This window comes from Acartia tonsa, chromosome 7 (assembly GCF_053477335.1).
Source record: "Acartia tonsa isolate MP-2025a chromosome 7, ASM5347733v1, whole genome shotgun sequence".
Classification (NCBI taxonomy): Eukaryota; Metazoa; Arthropoda; class Copepoda; order Calanoida; family Acartiidae; genus Acartia; species Acartia tonsa.
Genome location: NC_137266.1, coordinates 20,756,908 through 20,774,658, shown reverse-complemented (window position 1 = coordinate 20,774,658; position 17,751 = coordinate 20,756,908). Strand labels below are relative to the sequence as shown.

Here is a 17,751-nt window from a genome sequence, read left to right as displayed (position 1 = left end):
AAGGGAGACTGTCTGTCTGTCCGTCCGTAAATAAGTCCATCTGACTGTCTGTCTGTCTGTTTGTCTGTCTGTCTATCTGTCTGTCTGTCTATCTGTCTGTCTGTCTGTCTGTCTGTCTGTCTGTTTGTCTGTCTGTCTGTCTGTCTGTCCGTCCGTAAATAAGTTCATCTGACTGTCTGTATGTCTGTCTGTTTGTCTGTCTGCCTGTCTGTCCGTCCGTAAATAAGTCCATCTGACTGTCTGTCTGTCTGTCCGTCTAGGGCACTTTAAAAATTGTAACAATTTAAATGTTCCATTGAATTGCACAAGAATTATCGCTTTCTGCGGATATTAAGATAAAAAATTATAAGATTAATTTTGTATTAACTATATGGTTTTTATTATAATATTGGTGGGAAATTGTCTTGGATACATAATTTTTCAGTATTGCTGAGAAGCAGTTCTAATCCAGCATATATTAACTGGATTTTGAATGGGTTCTAGCTCTAGCCGTCAAATAGATAATCTATTTTTAGCAGCGAAGCCATTTTTGGAAATGTGATTTTTTCGGTTCTTATTCAAGAAACTTTTTGTCAACATTCCCAACAAAATATTATGTAGTAAAATCATAAATCCCTTTTTTAATCCATCATTGAGTCCATTGACAAAAATTTCCTCATATCTATTAAAGGGAAGGATGACATCGCAACTTTGTGAAAGTGAAAATATAATATTTTTTTGCCAATATATATTACTACATACATTTCATATAAAGCACATAGAGCTAGTGTAGTAATAATAGTATATGCGGAGTCCTTTATGTCAGGGATCTAAAGGGACAAGACAATGGTCGATAAATTGGCATACATTTCGGATGATGATATGCAAAAATAACCCTTCTGTAGATTACAATTTGTGGTTAAAACGTTTAGACACTCAAATTATTCAACCAACCAATTAAAATTCAATAAAAGTCCTCAAATTAGTTGAGCCAACGAATAAGAAAATGTTATTATAAAACTTTGGGGACTGGTGTAATAAATAGCCCAATGCCCTTTTCCTCCCTGGCTATATGTAGTACGACACTAAGAAGACATGTGGTTGAAAAGGTCTTTCCTACTTTATGATTTAACTAGCGACTGCGCCCAAAGCATCTAGGGGCTCTGTATTTAAAGGGGTAAGAAATTGGTATAAAATTGCCTATAACCATTCCAATATATAAAAATAAAATAGACTAAAACCAGCTCGGGGCATATGTGAAGCTTCCATACAAATGAGAACTCAATCAGTTCAGTTGTTATTGAAACTTGAGATTAAGCAAAAAAATCTTACTACTTTATTTAATAGGATTTAAATAAACTGTCTTAAAGTAAAAAATTAAGACGACAATTAATTTATTTCATAAAGTATTAAGCAAAATTAATAAATAAATAGATTTAAATTGAATAACACAGTGTTTAAAAGTTGTTTGGTTTTAGACTAAAATTAAAAGAAGAATCAAAAATGTTTCTATATTAAATAAAAAAAATAAGTTGGCTTTAAAAATTGATTGATTGTTCTATTATATAAAATAATTAATGATTGTACTATAAACAGATGAGTGCAATTAGAAAACTAAAATATACAATATAAATGCTTAAATTCTATCATAGTTATTTACACTATAATAGTTTTTTTTTATTGTAGACATCTTTTCGCAGAAAGTAAAATACGATATGATACATGATTTTTCAGTATGGCCCAGAACCGGTTCTAAACATTAATCGGTTTCGCAGCCTTACTAGAGAAAAAATGGTATCTGCAAAATTGCTAAAATTAATATATATTGCACTGGTGACATGAAAGAAAAATACTATAAACATATCACATTACCAGTTTTGATTTTTTGGTGTAAATGGTTACTAATTTTATTAGGATTAGTTATAAAAAAAAATTATTTTTTAAACTGGAAGACTATTTCAGTGGTTGTGCTTTTGAACAAAGCAAAAATTTACGCAAAAATATTATTTATAAATTGGCGTGAAAATTTCATAACTCTGGCCGAGATTCAAAACAGCGCTCGAAATGTGAACTTTTGGTGCGAAAAATTAACTAAGCATCACACTTGTAGTGGTTGTTGACACAGGCGGCTATGGAGCCCACGGCCTCGTACTTCTTGAGCTTGGGCCAGGTGGTGGAGATGTCCCTTGTCACTACATACTCCACGGCACCCTCTAGGGTCGTCCATAGCAAGTCTGTTTCTGAAAATATAATTTTGTGTGAGTTGGGAAAGTTAGGCCCTATAGAACGCCTCGTTGAATTGCCCTATTGATGGATTTGTTTGGAGGGGTCATTGGAATTAATCAACTCTCTATTGGTTGGATTAATTAAGCAATGCCAAAAATTATCCACTGATAGTTTTAATTTAAAACAAGAAAAATTTTATTCCTCATTCAGCATGCACGTACATCAATGTATCATCCATTGTCTTATCCTATAAGATCCCTAGTTTTATTAATTTTAAAGTAACTGGATTTTTTTTAAGTGGGTGGATCACTAGCTTAGCCAGCTGCGAGTATGACTTTATCAGAGTAAATACAAATCTAGTGTAACATCCAAGTAATGATATATAGATTTATCCTACTAAATAAGCCATCGGAGCCTGTAACTGCTGAATTACTATAAAACGATAGGGTAACTTGCTATTGGTAGATTAATTTACCTGAACTTTTGCTCTTCAAGCTGACCTGCAGTGACTCAAACAAACATAAACCTAATAAAAAAGTATATCCTTAAAATAATATGATGTATGTCCGTCTGTGTGTATCGAAGGATGTCGCAAAACACTTTACGATATGGTTTTCCTTTACAGCGTAGCTTCACATAGGTCTAGGAAAGGTTAATAACTATTTTGGGGGAGGGTAACACCACCCTCCCAAGAAAAATAAACCCTAGAAAAAAACTCTTTTTTACTTTTTATTTTTTAAATTTAAAAAAATCAACAAATTTACTTACAATTTTGTTTCGATTTTTATACAATATTCTGATAATTCAGTTCTGACACTCTACAAGAGTTAATGTTCGTTTGTCCTACCGTTTCAGAGCTTCGCTTTTATGGATGTTGTCATCCTTGTTTATTTACTGCTAAATTAGCCTAAGCAAAGCACATCAAATGGTAAGTTGATAAATTATTATCCATCATATAACTCATTAAGTATCTAATCATCTTTCTTCAATCCTGTCTTGTCAGCAAATTAAAACACATTTCACTTTGATTGATTTTTGTGCATTTCTGCATTGTAGAAAAACTATTTTATATCATCTGCAGGGCTCGGCACCCAGACTACTTGTTTTTATCTTGTCTTATGAACTCATTATGTGTTATTTAGCTTATTAATCTTGAATTTCAGTAATACTATTTTTTATTAAAATCTAAATCTTTAATTTTGTTAGATTTTTACTGAAGTTGATCCATTTAAGAAAAGCAAACTTCAATAAACATGTGCATCTGCCGAGCCATGGATCTTTATACTTGTGTTAATCTGTCTAATTGCTTATATGGTACATTATCCAATAAGTGTATAAGTATAGAGTTCTATATAGCTCGTGCCCTTTCTTTTCTTTTACTTAAATTGTTATCCTATTAATATATACCTGTAGAAACATAGCATTTCATAGAGCTGTTATCATCAATTTCATTCAAAGACTCGTCCAACTCTCTTAAACAATGAATATATTATATACGTGGATATTATGACAGGAGAAAAATTGTCATCAATTTATGTTGCCAACAGGGACCTGATTTATTGGTCAGTTCGTTCATCCAGTAGGAGGGGAGGGAATGGGGTTTGTTTGTTTGTGTAGCCATTGTTTCTTAGTGTTTGGACCTATATAGTCATGGGGATGGGGTAAAGGGAGTAAAGATCGTTATTTTAGCCAGATACAAGTTTCTCAGAGCTGAATTACATATCTGCCCCCCCCCTCTCCTCCATAAAAAAAATATAAATGTCTAAGGTCTAAATTTTAAAGGCTACCTTTCTTTTATCTCTTCATCTGTCTGTAACAAACCAGCGAATGAAGCCAAAGATTCCATAACTGAAACAGTTATTTATTACATCGTATTCTTTTCTTTTTTTATCTTATTTTAATATTTTTTCTTTAAGTAATTGTGGAAACTTGTTTGTAATACGATGCTATACATGATTTTTCAGTATGCCTGAGAATCGGTTCTAATCCAGAGGATATTAAACGGTTTCAAAGCCATACTGGGAAAAAAATCAGAAATTTATACTCTGGTAGCGGAACAACTCTATAATAATTTGTAGATAATGTCCGTATGTATGTTCTTGAACGTGAGAGATGATTATGATGACAAACTCACAAAGAAGTTCTTTGTAGTGCCTAAAAAATTGACGGCATACAATATAAAATGACCAACGATAAACCAATACACACACTAAATTACCAATGGCAGGCCAGTATACATTTTAATTGACAACTGTTAGGCCAGTATGACGTCTTTTTTTATAGGCACTTTAAAAATCTTTACTTATAAATTTTGATAGCTCACCTATTTGAGCATTGTGTAATTTTTCTAGAAATTCATCTTCAGCTCCTAAAATATTTAAATTTCAATTTCAGCCATACAAAGACGTCCTTTTTTGGGTTGGGGGTTATCTGGTATGTTTTTCAGAAAATTTTGGAGTTGTATTCTCAAAATATGCTACTTTGAAATGAGGGAAAGGTTGTTCCCCATTTACAGAGCCTTCCAATCTTTTTTTATACCAGGAACCTAAAGGGATAAGACAATGGCCGATAAATTGATGTACATCCTCAACAAAATTACACAGTTTATAGATTAAAATTAATGGTTGTAACGTTTGAACACTTAAATAAATGAATCAACCAATCAAATTTCACTATTCAACACCTTCCCCTTAAATTTAAAATTCACGCCCCCCCCCCCCATGTTCCACCTCCTCAAAGCTCAAAGTCTGTACACACTTTTGTATTTTAAACCTTTTCAAAAATGAGTGGATGGACAGATAGACGGACAAATTGTAGTTATGGAGTAGCCAACTCTTTATCTATCTATCTATCTAACCTGAATCAAATGATCTTCTTCCGGTAATAAATCTGATAATTTGTGCTCTTAAAAAGTAGGTCAGACCAGCAATACCTTAATAAGATTAAATTTTAAACAAGGATGACAGCATCCATAAGGGCGGAGCTATAAAATGGTATGACAGACGAACATTACCTCTTGTAGATTGGCATAACTGAATATAAAAAATATGAATATTTAAGTTTTGACAAAATTATACGTTGCAAAATTTCCTAGGTACAGAATTCTGTTTAAGGACATTTTATTACTTGATTATAGAAATGCTTCGCTTATAATATTGTAGCTTATTGTAAAATCAGATCATCAGATGATTATATCACATAAAAAAATTCTTTAAAAGTTTTTAAAAATGTTAAAACATGTTTAAAATGGACGTAGGGACATTCTGGTACGATTATAGAATGGCTTTCTAAGTCGTACCTAACTACTATAGGAATCCTCATTCAAAGTTCGAAATTGATAGAACAATTCCAACATGCTTAAATTAACGAAAAAAGCTATCCGTTATGTACGGACGTACGGACCAACTCTAATTATTGAATTGAAAGGGTTGGAATTTGGGATTGTTTACCCCCCCCCCCCTCAAACTTTTAAACCCCTCATTTTATACCCCAAAAATTTTTTTAAAAAATAAATTAGATTAACCTATCAAACCTTTAAAACCTTTTTTCTACATTTTTAGTGATTATCTAGGACACTAAATAACTTAACAGATACTTGAAATACTGTAAATATGAAATAACTAGCTGACATAAACTTATTTTTTAAAATGGTTATTCCTTGCACTATTAGGCATAATAAAAAGAAAGTATGTCAAGATTAATTTGAATAATTTTGTAATATTACACAACTTATTATTATCCTAAATTTTAGCTCTAATTTTTTTTTATTTCTATTATTGCGCTCTACTTTAAAAATGTTGCTATCCTTGTTGATTTATCAAGGTGCGGAGCTCAGTTCTAATAGTTTGGTCTGTCAGTCAGTAATTTCTATTCATTTGAAAATAGTTGAATATCATTTTCGAGTATTAAGACGTTTGTCTATTTGACCGTTGAAGTCTCTTATAAAAGTTATTTTCTATCTATCATCTATCTTACTAATTATATATATATTTCTATATATCTATATAACTATCTATCTATCTGTCTATCTATCTATATAACTATCTATCTATCTGTCTATCTATCTATATAACTATCTATCCAAATATCTGTCTATTTATCTATCTATCTATCTATCTATCTATCTATCTATCTATCTATCTATCTATCTATCTATCTATCTATCTATCTATCTATCTATCTATCTATCTATCTATCTATCTATCTATCTATCTATCTATCTATCTATCTATCTATCTATCTATCTATCTATCTATCTATCTATATGTCTATCTATCTATATAACTATCTATCCAAATATCTGTCTATTTATCTATCTATCTCTCTATCTACCTACCTACCTACCTAGCTATCTACCTATCCATCTATCTATCTATCTATCTATCTATCTATCTACCTACCTACCTGCCTACCTACCTACCTATCTATCTATCTATCTACCTATCTATCTCTCTAACTATCTATCTACCTACCTACCATATCTATCTATCTATGTACCTGCAATGACACCAAATAGAATGAGTGGATCAACAACTTCTTCACAACACTCAACGTACCCGCCATAGCTGTCCTGGGATGTCATATGTGATCATAATAATATGTCCATTTTTACAACTTTAACATCATAGTATATTAGAATTTTAGCTGTTTATAGTGCCCTAGCAAAATGTGGATAGATGTCACTGCTTTTGGCCTATCCATTCTATTGAAGCTAGGAAATACCCTTTACCCCATCTCTTTTCTAGAGGGTTTCTTTCCCAATTCCCTTTCTCTTTCCATCAACTATGACGTCAATAGAATAGGTAGGCCAAAAGCGGTGACATCTATCCCCATTTTCATAGGGCATATAAACACAGCTACATTAGAAATTCCTTATTTTTTTACAATTGTCTGGAATATCTCTTTTTTCTTTTTAAAAAGCTTATGCACCCCTTGCAACTAAGGGTTCTTATATGCAGAGCGTTAGAAAAGCGAAAATAGCTTAAAACCATCCTAAAATTTAAATCTCAAAATAGATTAGCCTAAAACCATTCTGGGACCTTCGTGAAGTTTCCCTAAAAAGAAGAACTTCATTAGCAAGGTATTAACAAAAATCTTAGGCTATGATAATATTTACTATAAAAAAAATGTATGAACACAATTCCTGGTAAAATTGACGGGCTGAAACAGCCAATTCTGTTAGTTTATCTATCATTTTAAATTCTGAAAAGAAATAAATGTTTTTCTATCTTAAAATTTTAAAAAACGAAGCTTTTCTGAAATTAGTTTCCGTCCATCCGTAACGTTTAGCTCTTTTCGTTAACAGGTACGACGAAAGCGCAGCAACTCTATAGATTTTTTTTTGGGGGGGGGGGGGAATTTTAAATAAGGGGGGGGGGTAAAATGAAAAAAAATTGGGGGGTGCCAAAAATCTCTATAAATAAGTCCTAAAAGTAAAAGTATGTCCTTAAACAGTTTCATGTATTTAAGCAGTTTTGCAACAAATTTACTTACAACTGTATTTAATTAATATTTTGTTTATTCAGTGTGTTTATATCAAAAATGTTAATGTTCATTTGTCCTTCCATTTCAGAGCTTCGATATTAATTGCACTTTTCTTTTCATCTTTTCTTCACCAATTAGGAAAGTCTTATGTCAGTTATAAAGAAAAATATTACAGCGTTTTTCTGCTAGGTTTTAAAACAATGAAATAAAATATAAATCACCAGGGATAAATGTATGAAGAAAAAAAGGATTAAAATATTTTTCTGTAAAATTACAATCTTTGAGGAAAGCTAATTCATACTGCAAAATTATTAAAGTAAAAAATTAAAGATTTACCTTAGCCTTTATTTCTGATACATTTATAAACAATATATGTAGTTAATTTGATGCAATATTATTTTTTGTATTAAGTATATTTTTTTGGAAAGTTATTGAACATGTGTCAAATAGTAGAACACGTTTTAACCCATGAATAAGGTATAACCAACAAGGGAAATAAATCTTAAATAATAATTGGGGGGCAAATGGAGAGGTCGTCAATTTTAAGATGTGTTGCCCCCAAACAACAGCTGAAAAACACGTATTGGTTTCATGATTTTTTCCCAAATTAATTTCGTTTTTGGTGTAAGCTGGTTTTAACCTACATTTATATTTTTTTATTTAGATATTTCTTTCTTTATTGGCAACTGTTGAGACATGAACTTTATTTAAATACTTTTTTACTGTTTTATGTCTTTAAACGTAGATTTGTTGCAGTTTTTCGTCATTTGTATTCTAATAAGACTAAAAGCTACTGTTTTAGTACAACTTATTACAAAAATGATTAGTTTTAAAAACCCTATGCTATATTTCTTCTTTACAATTTAGCTTCTTATAGGTTCTGGGAAGATTTATAACTATTTTGATGGAGGGTACCACCAACCTCCCATAAAGATATTTCACTTTTTTTTCTTTTTTAAAACTAAATTTGAAAGTAGGAGGGGGGGGGTTGGTTAATTCCCTCCCCCAAGTTCCTTAAGAAGTGTCTAGGGGCGTAGCTTCTAGTTTATCATAAAGGAATGAAAACGTCACTTTAACATTTTATTTCTTAAAAAAAAAATTTTATAAAAATGCGAAGATGCTCTAGTAAAGATTATATGGATGCTGCTTTGAAAACTTACAACTTACTGCGTCAAATCTTTTTAAATAACTATTTTTAAGGTTAAGAAAGTTAATTATTAAACTATGCAAGTCTATGTATGAATATTTATTTTAAATCTACATGAAAAAAGATTTGCTATGCTTATTAAACAAATTCTTGTTGCGTAAGTAAGAAATAAGTTGTTATTTCATTATTTAAATGAATTATTATACATGAAAATAAAGAAAAATTAAACATTTTTACATAGGAATGTACTTTGAATAAATATCTTCATATTCTGTGTGTATCCACTGTGAGTAAGAATAATTACAAGTACCCACTTTCCATCTGTATTTTAGTCTTATTTTTGTTGATTCAGCATCATAGTAGATGTTGCTTTGCAGAACCTCAGCTATAATGGTATCTGCAGCCCTTGCTGCAGCATGCAACAGCTTTTGTCGTTTCTTGAGGATGTAGTAATCCTTTCTGAAACTTCTCTTTTGATGTTTAAGTTAGGAGATTCTAATCAAGACTTGACCTGCAGACAATTGATGTTCATCCTTATAAATTTTGACCTTCTTTTTGGGGATTCTTCGGATTTTGAAAAGTTTATTTTTTTGTTTGGTTGCTATTTCATCAACTTTAGATATAAAGTTTGTACAATCGTTCCCATCATTTGGTTTTTCCTTGTCAGTGATAACATCATTTGAGTAAGAGGAGATACTTACTATATTTTTTAACAAAAAAATTGGTTTCATTTTGAAATATTTTTAATTTAGTCACGCACAAAGTGTCACATTTTTAATTATTTTAATGCTTGCATGGAGAGACATGTTCTCTCAATGGACATATTCTCTAAATGTATCACAATGTATGTAAAATGCCGCTTATAGCAACATACTAAACTAAAAATAACTGTATACCTGTATACAGTACACACCCCTCCTTAACCGAACTTTAGATTAACAAAATTTTCCAAACATTCGGACAATTGGGCGTCCAAATAGGACCTAGTGGTAGTTAGAATCAGTTGAGAACAAAATCCTAGCCGTTCCTTCTTGCCAGATATCGACATTTTAAGATTTTAAGTAAAATTACACTAAATATCTAAATACAAACTTAAATCTTCTTTCAAGTTTTTAGTATAATTTTAGTGAGACAGCCCCAAAACAGAGTATCTTTGCTCCTGTGGCCAAACTAACTGCCTGGAGTTCCTAACAGAGAGTGCCTTCACGTGTTAACACAAAAAGGGATTCGAACCCATTCCCAAAACTAACCAACGTGGAATAGCTGTGTATTACAGCATGAGGTCAGTATTTTTACCACTGACAGATAGACAGCAAGGCCTATCCTAACCAGAAACCTGATCATTCACCCACAGGCCCCAGTGGAGCACCTTTGAGGTCTGCACCACATGTTTACTGGGGTGTTGTTCACCTGCACCCTAGGATTGGGCATGTTGAGACCTAATGGGGCCCTTAGACTCCCATTAACCCTGGCCAAGCTCACAGTGATGTTACACACCTGGCCCATGCCCTGTTCATGAGATGCTCCCCTGCCAATCACAGATCAGCACAGCTGCCACAGGAGGATAGCTGCAGGTGGTTGGCCAAATACCTTCACTGAAGATGCAAATTAGCACTACCCTGATCTTGATCCTCCGGAAGATTATGGTGGTGTGGTGGATGGGAGACCAGTTACGTGCACGCCGTCCATCCTGCACCGTGCATCAATGATCCTAGGAGCTACACCAGAAGAGTCCTACTGTGCTGGAAAGGTCCTAGGGTAGATGCCAGACTGAACTCTGGTCACTTCCCCCAGTTCAGGGGGTTTGGGTGGGGCTAACAATCCCTCCCTAGAAAAAACCTGCTTATGTTCAACCCGCACAAAGTAATGACCAATTTAACTTTGGGCTCGGGAACGAAGTAGAGGTTGGAAACAACAATATGATGTTTGGCTGGGAAACCGCAAATGGACCAGTCAGGCGGATGATTCTGAATTCCCGCAGACCAGCAAAAATTTGCACCTGGAATGTTCGGACAATGTTTCAGTCAGGCCAGACAGAAAACATTTGCCGAGAAATGCTAAAAGCCAAGGTTGACATCCTGGCTATCACCGAATCAAGGTGGATAAACAATGGAGAGTTTAAACATCATTCTGGCTTGAAAATACTATACTCAGGTCATATGAATGAGGATCTAGGCCATAATCAAGGGGTGGCTCTTATGCTGACCAAGCAAGCAGAGCAGGCCATGATCAGTTGGCAACCCCATGGTCCTAGAATTATGGAGGCTTATTTCAAATCCTCAGTTAAAAACATCAAACTGAGAATTATAGTAGCATATGCTCCTACAGAACAAGCAAATACAGAGGTCAAAAACGAATTTTATGACCAGCTTGACTCTGTATTTAAAAATGGTCATAAAGAAAAGGATCTGACCATGCTCCTAGGAGATTTCAATGCTCAAGTGGGGAGTAATAATGAGAATTTAGAAGAAGTTATGGGCAGATATGGCCTAGGCTTAAGTAATGGCAAGGAAAATGACAATGGTGATAGACTTGTAAGTTTTTGTACTGAAAACAAACTTGTCATTGGTGGAACCATCTTTAAACACAAAAAGATTCATACTGCCACCTGGAGATCACCAGATCAAAGAACCTTTAACCAGATAGACCACATATGTATATCTAGACGCTTTAAAGGTTCTCTCCTTGATGTCAGGGTTGAAAGAGGACCTGATGTTAATTCAGACCATTATCTTCTATCTTCTAAAGTTCGGCTTAGATTTAAAAAGCAGGACACAAAGCCTAACCCCAGGAAGAAATATAATTTAACAACCCTCCAAAACTCTGAAAAGTTGCAAGAGTTTAAGCTCACTCTAAAGAATAGATTTGAGTTGCTGACTCTTCAAGAGGAAGATGGAGTGGAAGATATTTGGCAAGGTATCAAAAAAGTTTATAATGATACCAGCCAAGAAAAATTAGGTTTCAAAAAGGCTAACCAAAAGCCGTGGATCACTCAAAGATCCATTGATCTCATGGATCAAAGAAGAGAGGTAAGACAAAAGACACTCTCTAGAAACTCTCCAGAAGATAAAGACCTGTATAAGAGGCTCAGCAGGGAAATCCAAAAAAGTGTCAGAATTGACAAAAAAGAACACTTGGAAAACCTTGCCTTGCAAGCAGAAAATGCTGCTAATCAAAATAGAATGAAAGATGTCTATGAGATTACTAAGAGCATTGCAGGCAAAGTACACAAATCAGGATCACACATCAGGGATAAGGATGGTTCACTCCTTAAAACTGATGAGGATATTCTAAATAGATGGGCAGAACATTTCACTGAACTGCTGAATCTTCCAGTTCCAGAGGAAGAAACTGAGATTCCACCCTCAGATGCACTTGACATTGACTGTCGAGCGCCAAATCTATTGGAAATCAAAGAGGCCATTAAAAGTTTGAAAAATAACAAGGCCGCAGGACCTGATAACATCCCAGCTGAGGTCATGAAAGCAGACCTAGACACATCTGCTGAGGCATTCCTACCTTTGATCACTAAGATATGGAATGATGAGTTATGCCCAGAGGACTGGAAAAATGGACATATCTCAATACTGGCCAAAAAAGGAGACTTGACCCAATGTGGAAACTACAGAGGGATAATGCTTCTTTCAGTACCTGGCCGTATCCTTAGTAAGATTCTTCTTAATAGAATAAAGAAGAAGGTTAATGAAAAGCTAAGACCTAATCAGGCTGGATTTAGACCAAACCGTTCCACTATTGATCAGATAACCTCTCTAAGAATCATCATAGAGCAATCCAAGGAATGGAACTCTGAGCTTTTTGTAAACTTTATTGACTACAAAAAAGCATTTGATTCTTTAGACAGGAAATCACTCTGGAAAATCTGCCGACACTATGGCATTCCAGAAAAGATAATCAATATCATTAAAGCTATCTATCATAAAGGAGGTGGAAATGTTATGTATAAAGGTAAACTATCAACCTTTTTTGAGATTGTAACAGGTGTCAGACAAGGATGCCTTCTCTCTCCCTTCCTTTTCCTCCTTGCCATTGACTGGATCATGAAGAACTGTGAAAGCAATGATGGCATTCGCTGGCAGTTATTTGGCAATCCCAAATATTTGGGAGATCTGGACTTTGCTGATGATATTGCTTTGTTAACAAGCAATAGAAGTCAAATGCAAAGAAGGACTAACATGATAGCTGAAACTTCCAAGAAAGTTGGACTTGAAATAAATGTTCCAAAAACTAAAATACTCAGATTAAATGCAAACTCCCAAGAACCAATAACTATTGGAAACCAAATTCTTGAGGATGTTAACTGCTTTGAGTATCTTGGAAGTAAAATTGATGAAGCTGGAGGCACTTTGACAGATGTTAAAGCTAGAATTAACAAATCTAGAACAGCCTTTGCCAGCTTGAATAAAATTTGGAATTCCAACAACATCTCCATAAAGACCAAGTTAAGACTTTTCAAGTCAAATGTTCTGTCTGTTTTGCTGTATGGGGCCGAAACTTGGTTCCTAAACACAGCAGTGGTCTCCAAGCTTCAGACATATGTCAACAAATGTCTTAGGAGAATCCACAAGATCTTTTGGCCAAACAAGATCACAAATGCTGAGCTTTTAGAGCGCAGTGATATGTCAGACATCAAACTGACAATAAAACAGAGAAAATGGAGATGGTTGGGGCACACTCTAAGGAAAGGGCATGATGATTTAACCTATCAAGCCTTGACTTGGGACCCCTTCACAGGAAAAAGGAAACCAGGTAGACCAAAAACAACCTGGAGGAGGGAATTCCTTGAAGAACTGAGTAAAAAGAATTTTTCATCTTTCAGTGAAGCCTCTACTGAGGCCCAATTCAAAGATAAATGGAGAACCATTGTGCGTGGCCTATGCTCTGGAAAGAAGAGATAAATGGCGATGATGATGATGATGCATCTTGAACTATGCCCTGAGCCTGGGAGGGTTCTTTCTGAGGGAGTTGGGGACACAGGTACCGTTTGAAACTATCAAACTATTACAGCACGACAGTGGTAATTTGTATATTGGGCTCTAGCAATGCATGCCCCTCTGGATACCCTCTAGCTGTTGTTTGTGATAAGCAGGGTCAGCTCCTTGTTGAACTTGTACCTGGGGTCCCCGTAGTCCCCTGCACTGGAAGTTTGGCCTGGTCTTGACCACCATCTCTGTCCTGGGGGTGTACAACTAAGAATAGCCCCTGTCCAGTTTCACGGTTTCATCTGTCAGCTCAGGTGCACCTTGACCTCAGGGAATTCGATGGGAACAAGGGCTGTGGCTTGCAGTGGCCCCTTGAAAGCAGCTCTGGCCAGACAGTTAATTGTACGGCTAGAGCGCTTCTTGCCTTCAGCTGCTGGTTGTGGGAAAGACCCAGTTCCCAGGCTTGGCAGGGCTGGGGCCACTTGGTTAGTGTGAGTGGGGGCGACCATGGCTACTCTCCCAACTGATCCATACCACCAGCTCAGGTCTGTCAAACTGTAACTGTGTCCCCAAATCCATCAAAAAGAACCCTCCCAGGCTCAGGGTATGGTTCAAAATGCACAATACCATGATCTCCTGGAGGATCAAGATCAGAATGGGGCTAACTTGCATCTTGAGAAATGTATGCGGCCCACCACCTGTAGCTATCCTTCTGTGGCGGCTGTGCTGATCTTGGCAGGGGAGCATCTCCCGGCCCATTTCACGGGCCAGGTGTGTAACATTACTCTAAACTTGGCCCAAATGGCAGGGTTCATGGGAGTCTGAGGGCACCATTGGGTCTAAATCTGCCCAATCCATAAGAGCAGGTGAACAACACCCCAGAAAACATGTGGTGCAGACCTCAAAGGTGTTCCACTGGGGCCTGCGGGTAAATGATCAGGTTTTCTGGTTAGGATATGCCTTGCCTTCACTAGCCATCCATCTATCAGTGTTAAAAATACTGCCATCATGCTGTAATACACAGCTATTCCACATTTGTTAGTTTTGGGAATGGGTTCGAATCCCTACTTGTGTTACCACATGAAGGCACTCTCTGTTTAGAACTCCAGACAGTCAGTATGGCCACAGGAGCAAAGATAATCTGTTTTGGGGCTGTCTCACTAAAATTATACAAAAAAATTGAAAGAAGATTTAAGTTTGTATTTGGATTTTTAGTGTAATTTTACTTAAAATCTTAAAATGGCGATATCTGGCAAGAAGGAACGGCTAGGATTTTGTTCTCAACTGATTCTAACTACCACTAGGTCCTATTTGAACGCCCAATTGTCCAAATGTTTGGAAAATTTTTTTAATCTAAAGTTTGGTTAAGGAGGGGTGTGAGTATGTATGTCATGGTCGCGTGTGTAATTGTTTAAAGGGGAATTATCATATGCGCTAGTTTCTCATTCACAATTTCACCCTGATACATGGTTTCCATAATTGTTTTCAACTTTATAGTAACAACAGAATATCTTTATATATAACTTAAAACCATGCTGTTATAATGTTGTAACTATTTTACTTACGAATTATGTTAAAACGCTTGATTTAGCTATATTATGATTTTAATCTTAAACAGTCAATTCGGAAAATGTGTTCTATAATAATTAGACTAACTATTGTGGTCTTTGTTTATTATTCAAAACCCTGTTTTTAATACAAAAAACATGTTCTTTAAAGCTTACCCTTACTCTTATGTCTGTAACTGTTTGTTACAAAGTATGTAATTTTATATTGTTAATATATACCATTCGTTTATTGAAGTTACATCTTATAGTTAAATATCTACAAATTCGATGAAAACAAAATTTGTGTACATTGTTGTTAAAGGTTTTGAAATATTCAAAATATGAAGAACCTTTTTAAACATATTTTGTGAGCTTTCAATCAATATCCCTTGAAATTATTTTTTGTCTGTTTTCATAAACTCTAAAGACAATAAATTGATGTACATCCCCAATGATGAAACACAAAATAACCCCTTCTGTTGATTACAGTTAGTGGTTTAGACAAAATTCTCCAAAAGACCCCCAACGAATAAGAAAACGTTATTATTAAAGACTAGTGTAATAAACATCCGAATGTCCCCTCCCTCCCTGCATAAAATCAGTATGTATAACCAAAAACCAACCAAGTACATAAAACAATAAAATGTTTAATTTTAGTGTGTTTAGTTTTTTTTCGCCCTGTTCAAGCATAACAAAACAATAGCAATTCTTAATTCTTTTTTAGATTAGTACATTTGTTCTCAATTTGTCTTGTTAATATGGATATTATTTATTGGTCAGTTCGTTCATTCAGTAGGAAGGGAGAAGATGGGGTAAAGTTGTGGGAAGGGGGGGATATCGTTATTTTAGCCAGCTGCAAGCATCAATTTATCATAGAACATGAAAATCTGGTACAACTTCCAACAAATAATATATTGTATCCGAAAAAAAGCATTCTGCATTTTGTATGGCTTTAATATGTCGATTATGCGATATTAATATTAAAAAAGGCCATAGCTGACATAATATCTACAATCTTTTGACATTGTGGCTACATCCTTACTTTGCTATAGCGTGGCAGGGGACAAGAATTCTCCGTGATTGGTTGATTGCCATTTTGTACTTTCTAATCAAGCCTTAGGCTATCTGACAATAAAACAACGAACATACCACAATATATAGAACTAGCGGCTACGCCCCTATAGGCCTCTATTGGCACTTTAAATGTGTTATTTTATTTCAAATATCTAATTTGAGAAAGGATTGGTCTATGTTGCATTCAAGTCTCTAAGCATAAGCAAGAATATTTTTAAAAATATTTCGGGTTTTTTTAATTCTTTTGGAAGGGTGGTGGTACCCTCCCCAAAATAGTTATAAACCTTCCCAGGACCTATGATAAGCTACCCTGCAAAGGAGAACTTGATCAGTTCAGCATTTAGCGAGATCCTTCAGAACAAACAGAGAGACAGACAAACAAACAGACAAACAGACAGACAGACAAGGAAATCCCATTGGGTAGATCACAATTTTTGATTGAAACGTTTAGACACTTAAGAAACTTAATAAACCAACCAATCAAAATTCAATAAAAGTCCCCAAAAAAGTTGAGCCGAAGAATAAGAAAACGCTATTATAAAACTTTGGGGACTAGTGTATTAAGCAGCCCAATGTCCCCTACTCCCTCACTGATTATATGTCGTACGACACTCAGTACAGTCGATAAGAAGTCATGTGGTTTATGAAGGGTTTAAAAGGTCTTAACGATAACTTAATGATTTAGAAAACGTCTGCGTACATAGCATCTAGGAGCTCTGTATTTAAAGAGGTAAGAAATTGTTATAAAATAGGCTAGGGACCTATGTGAAGCTTCCATACATAGGAAAACTCAATAAGTCCAGTATTTATCAAAATCTTGAGCTTCACCAAAAAATAGTTTTTCTTATTTTAGATTAAAAAAATTTTAAAAAGAATATTTATTGTTTTTTTTTGGGGGGGGGAGATTTTTTTGGGAGGGGTTAGTCGACCCCTCTATTTTAATTTTAGTTTTAAAAAGAAAATTCTTTTTTTGTGGGGGGGGGGAGGATATTATTCATTTTTTGGGTGGATTGTGGATGTCTCACCCTCCAAGAAAATAGTTATAAACCTTCTTCGGACCTGAGAAGCTATCCTGTAAATGAGAACCTGGTCGGTTCAGTGGTTAGCGAGATCCTTCGGTACAAACAGATCGACAGACTGGCATCATTCTACTTTGTATTATAGATGATAGGATTTTAAAAAAATAAACTGTCTAAAAGTGAAAATAAAAAATACAATTAATTTATTATACAAAATAATATACAAAAAGAATAGATAAATTCACAAATTGTTTGGAAATTAAATAATAACACAGTGTTTTAGAGATTATTAGTTTTAGACTAAAATAATAATAAGAAGAAATAAAAAAAAATTT

The 17,751-nt window shown here is 34.7% G+C and overlaps 2 protein-coding genes across 5 annotated transcripts in view; one reads left to right on the top strand and one right to left on the bottom strand.

The window, feature by feature from the left end:
• Positions 1 to 17,751, top strand: part of LOC145323998 (EH domain-containing protein 1-like) — a 303,862-nt gene that overhangs the window by 159,409 nt on the left and 126,702 nt on the right. The gene's annotated exons all lie outside the window — the stretch shown is intronic.
• On the bottom strand, positions 1,444 to 6,787 carry LOC145324444 (uncharacterized). Its single transcript, XM_080167031.1, has 7 exons — positions 6,703 to 6,787; positions 5,063 to 5,137; positions 4,529 to 4,573; positions 3,993 to 4,053; positions 3,613 to 3,677; positions 2,681 to 2,731; positions 1,444 to 2,219 (listed from the first exon to the last, which is right to left on the bottom strand). Exons 1-7 carry the CDS (start codon positions 6,785 to 6,787, stop codon positions 2,071 to 2,073), a joined length of 531 nt encoding a protein of 176 aa, XP_080023157.1. The 3' UTR covers positions 1,444 to 2,070.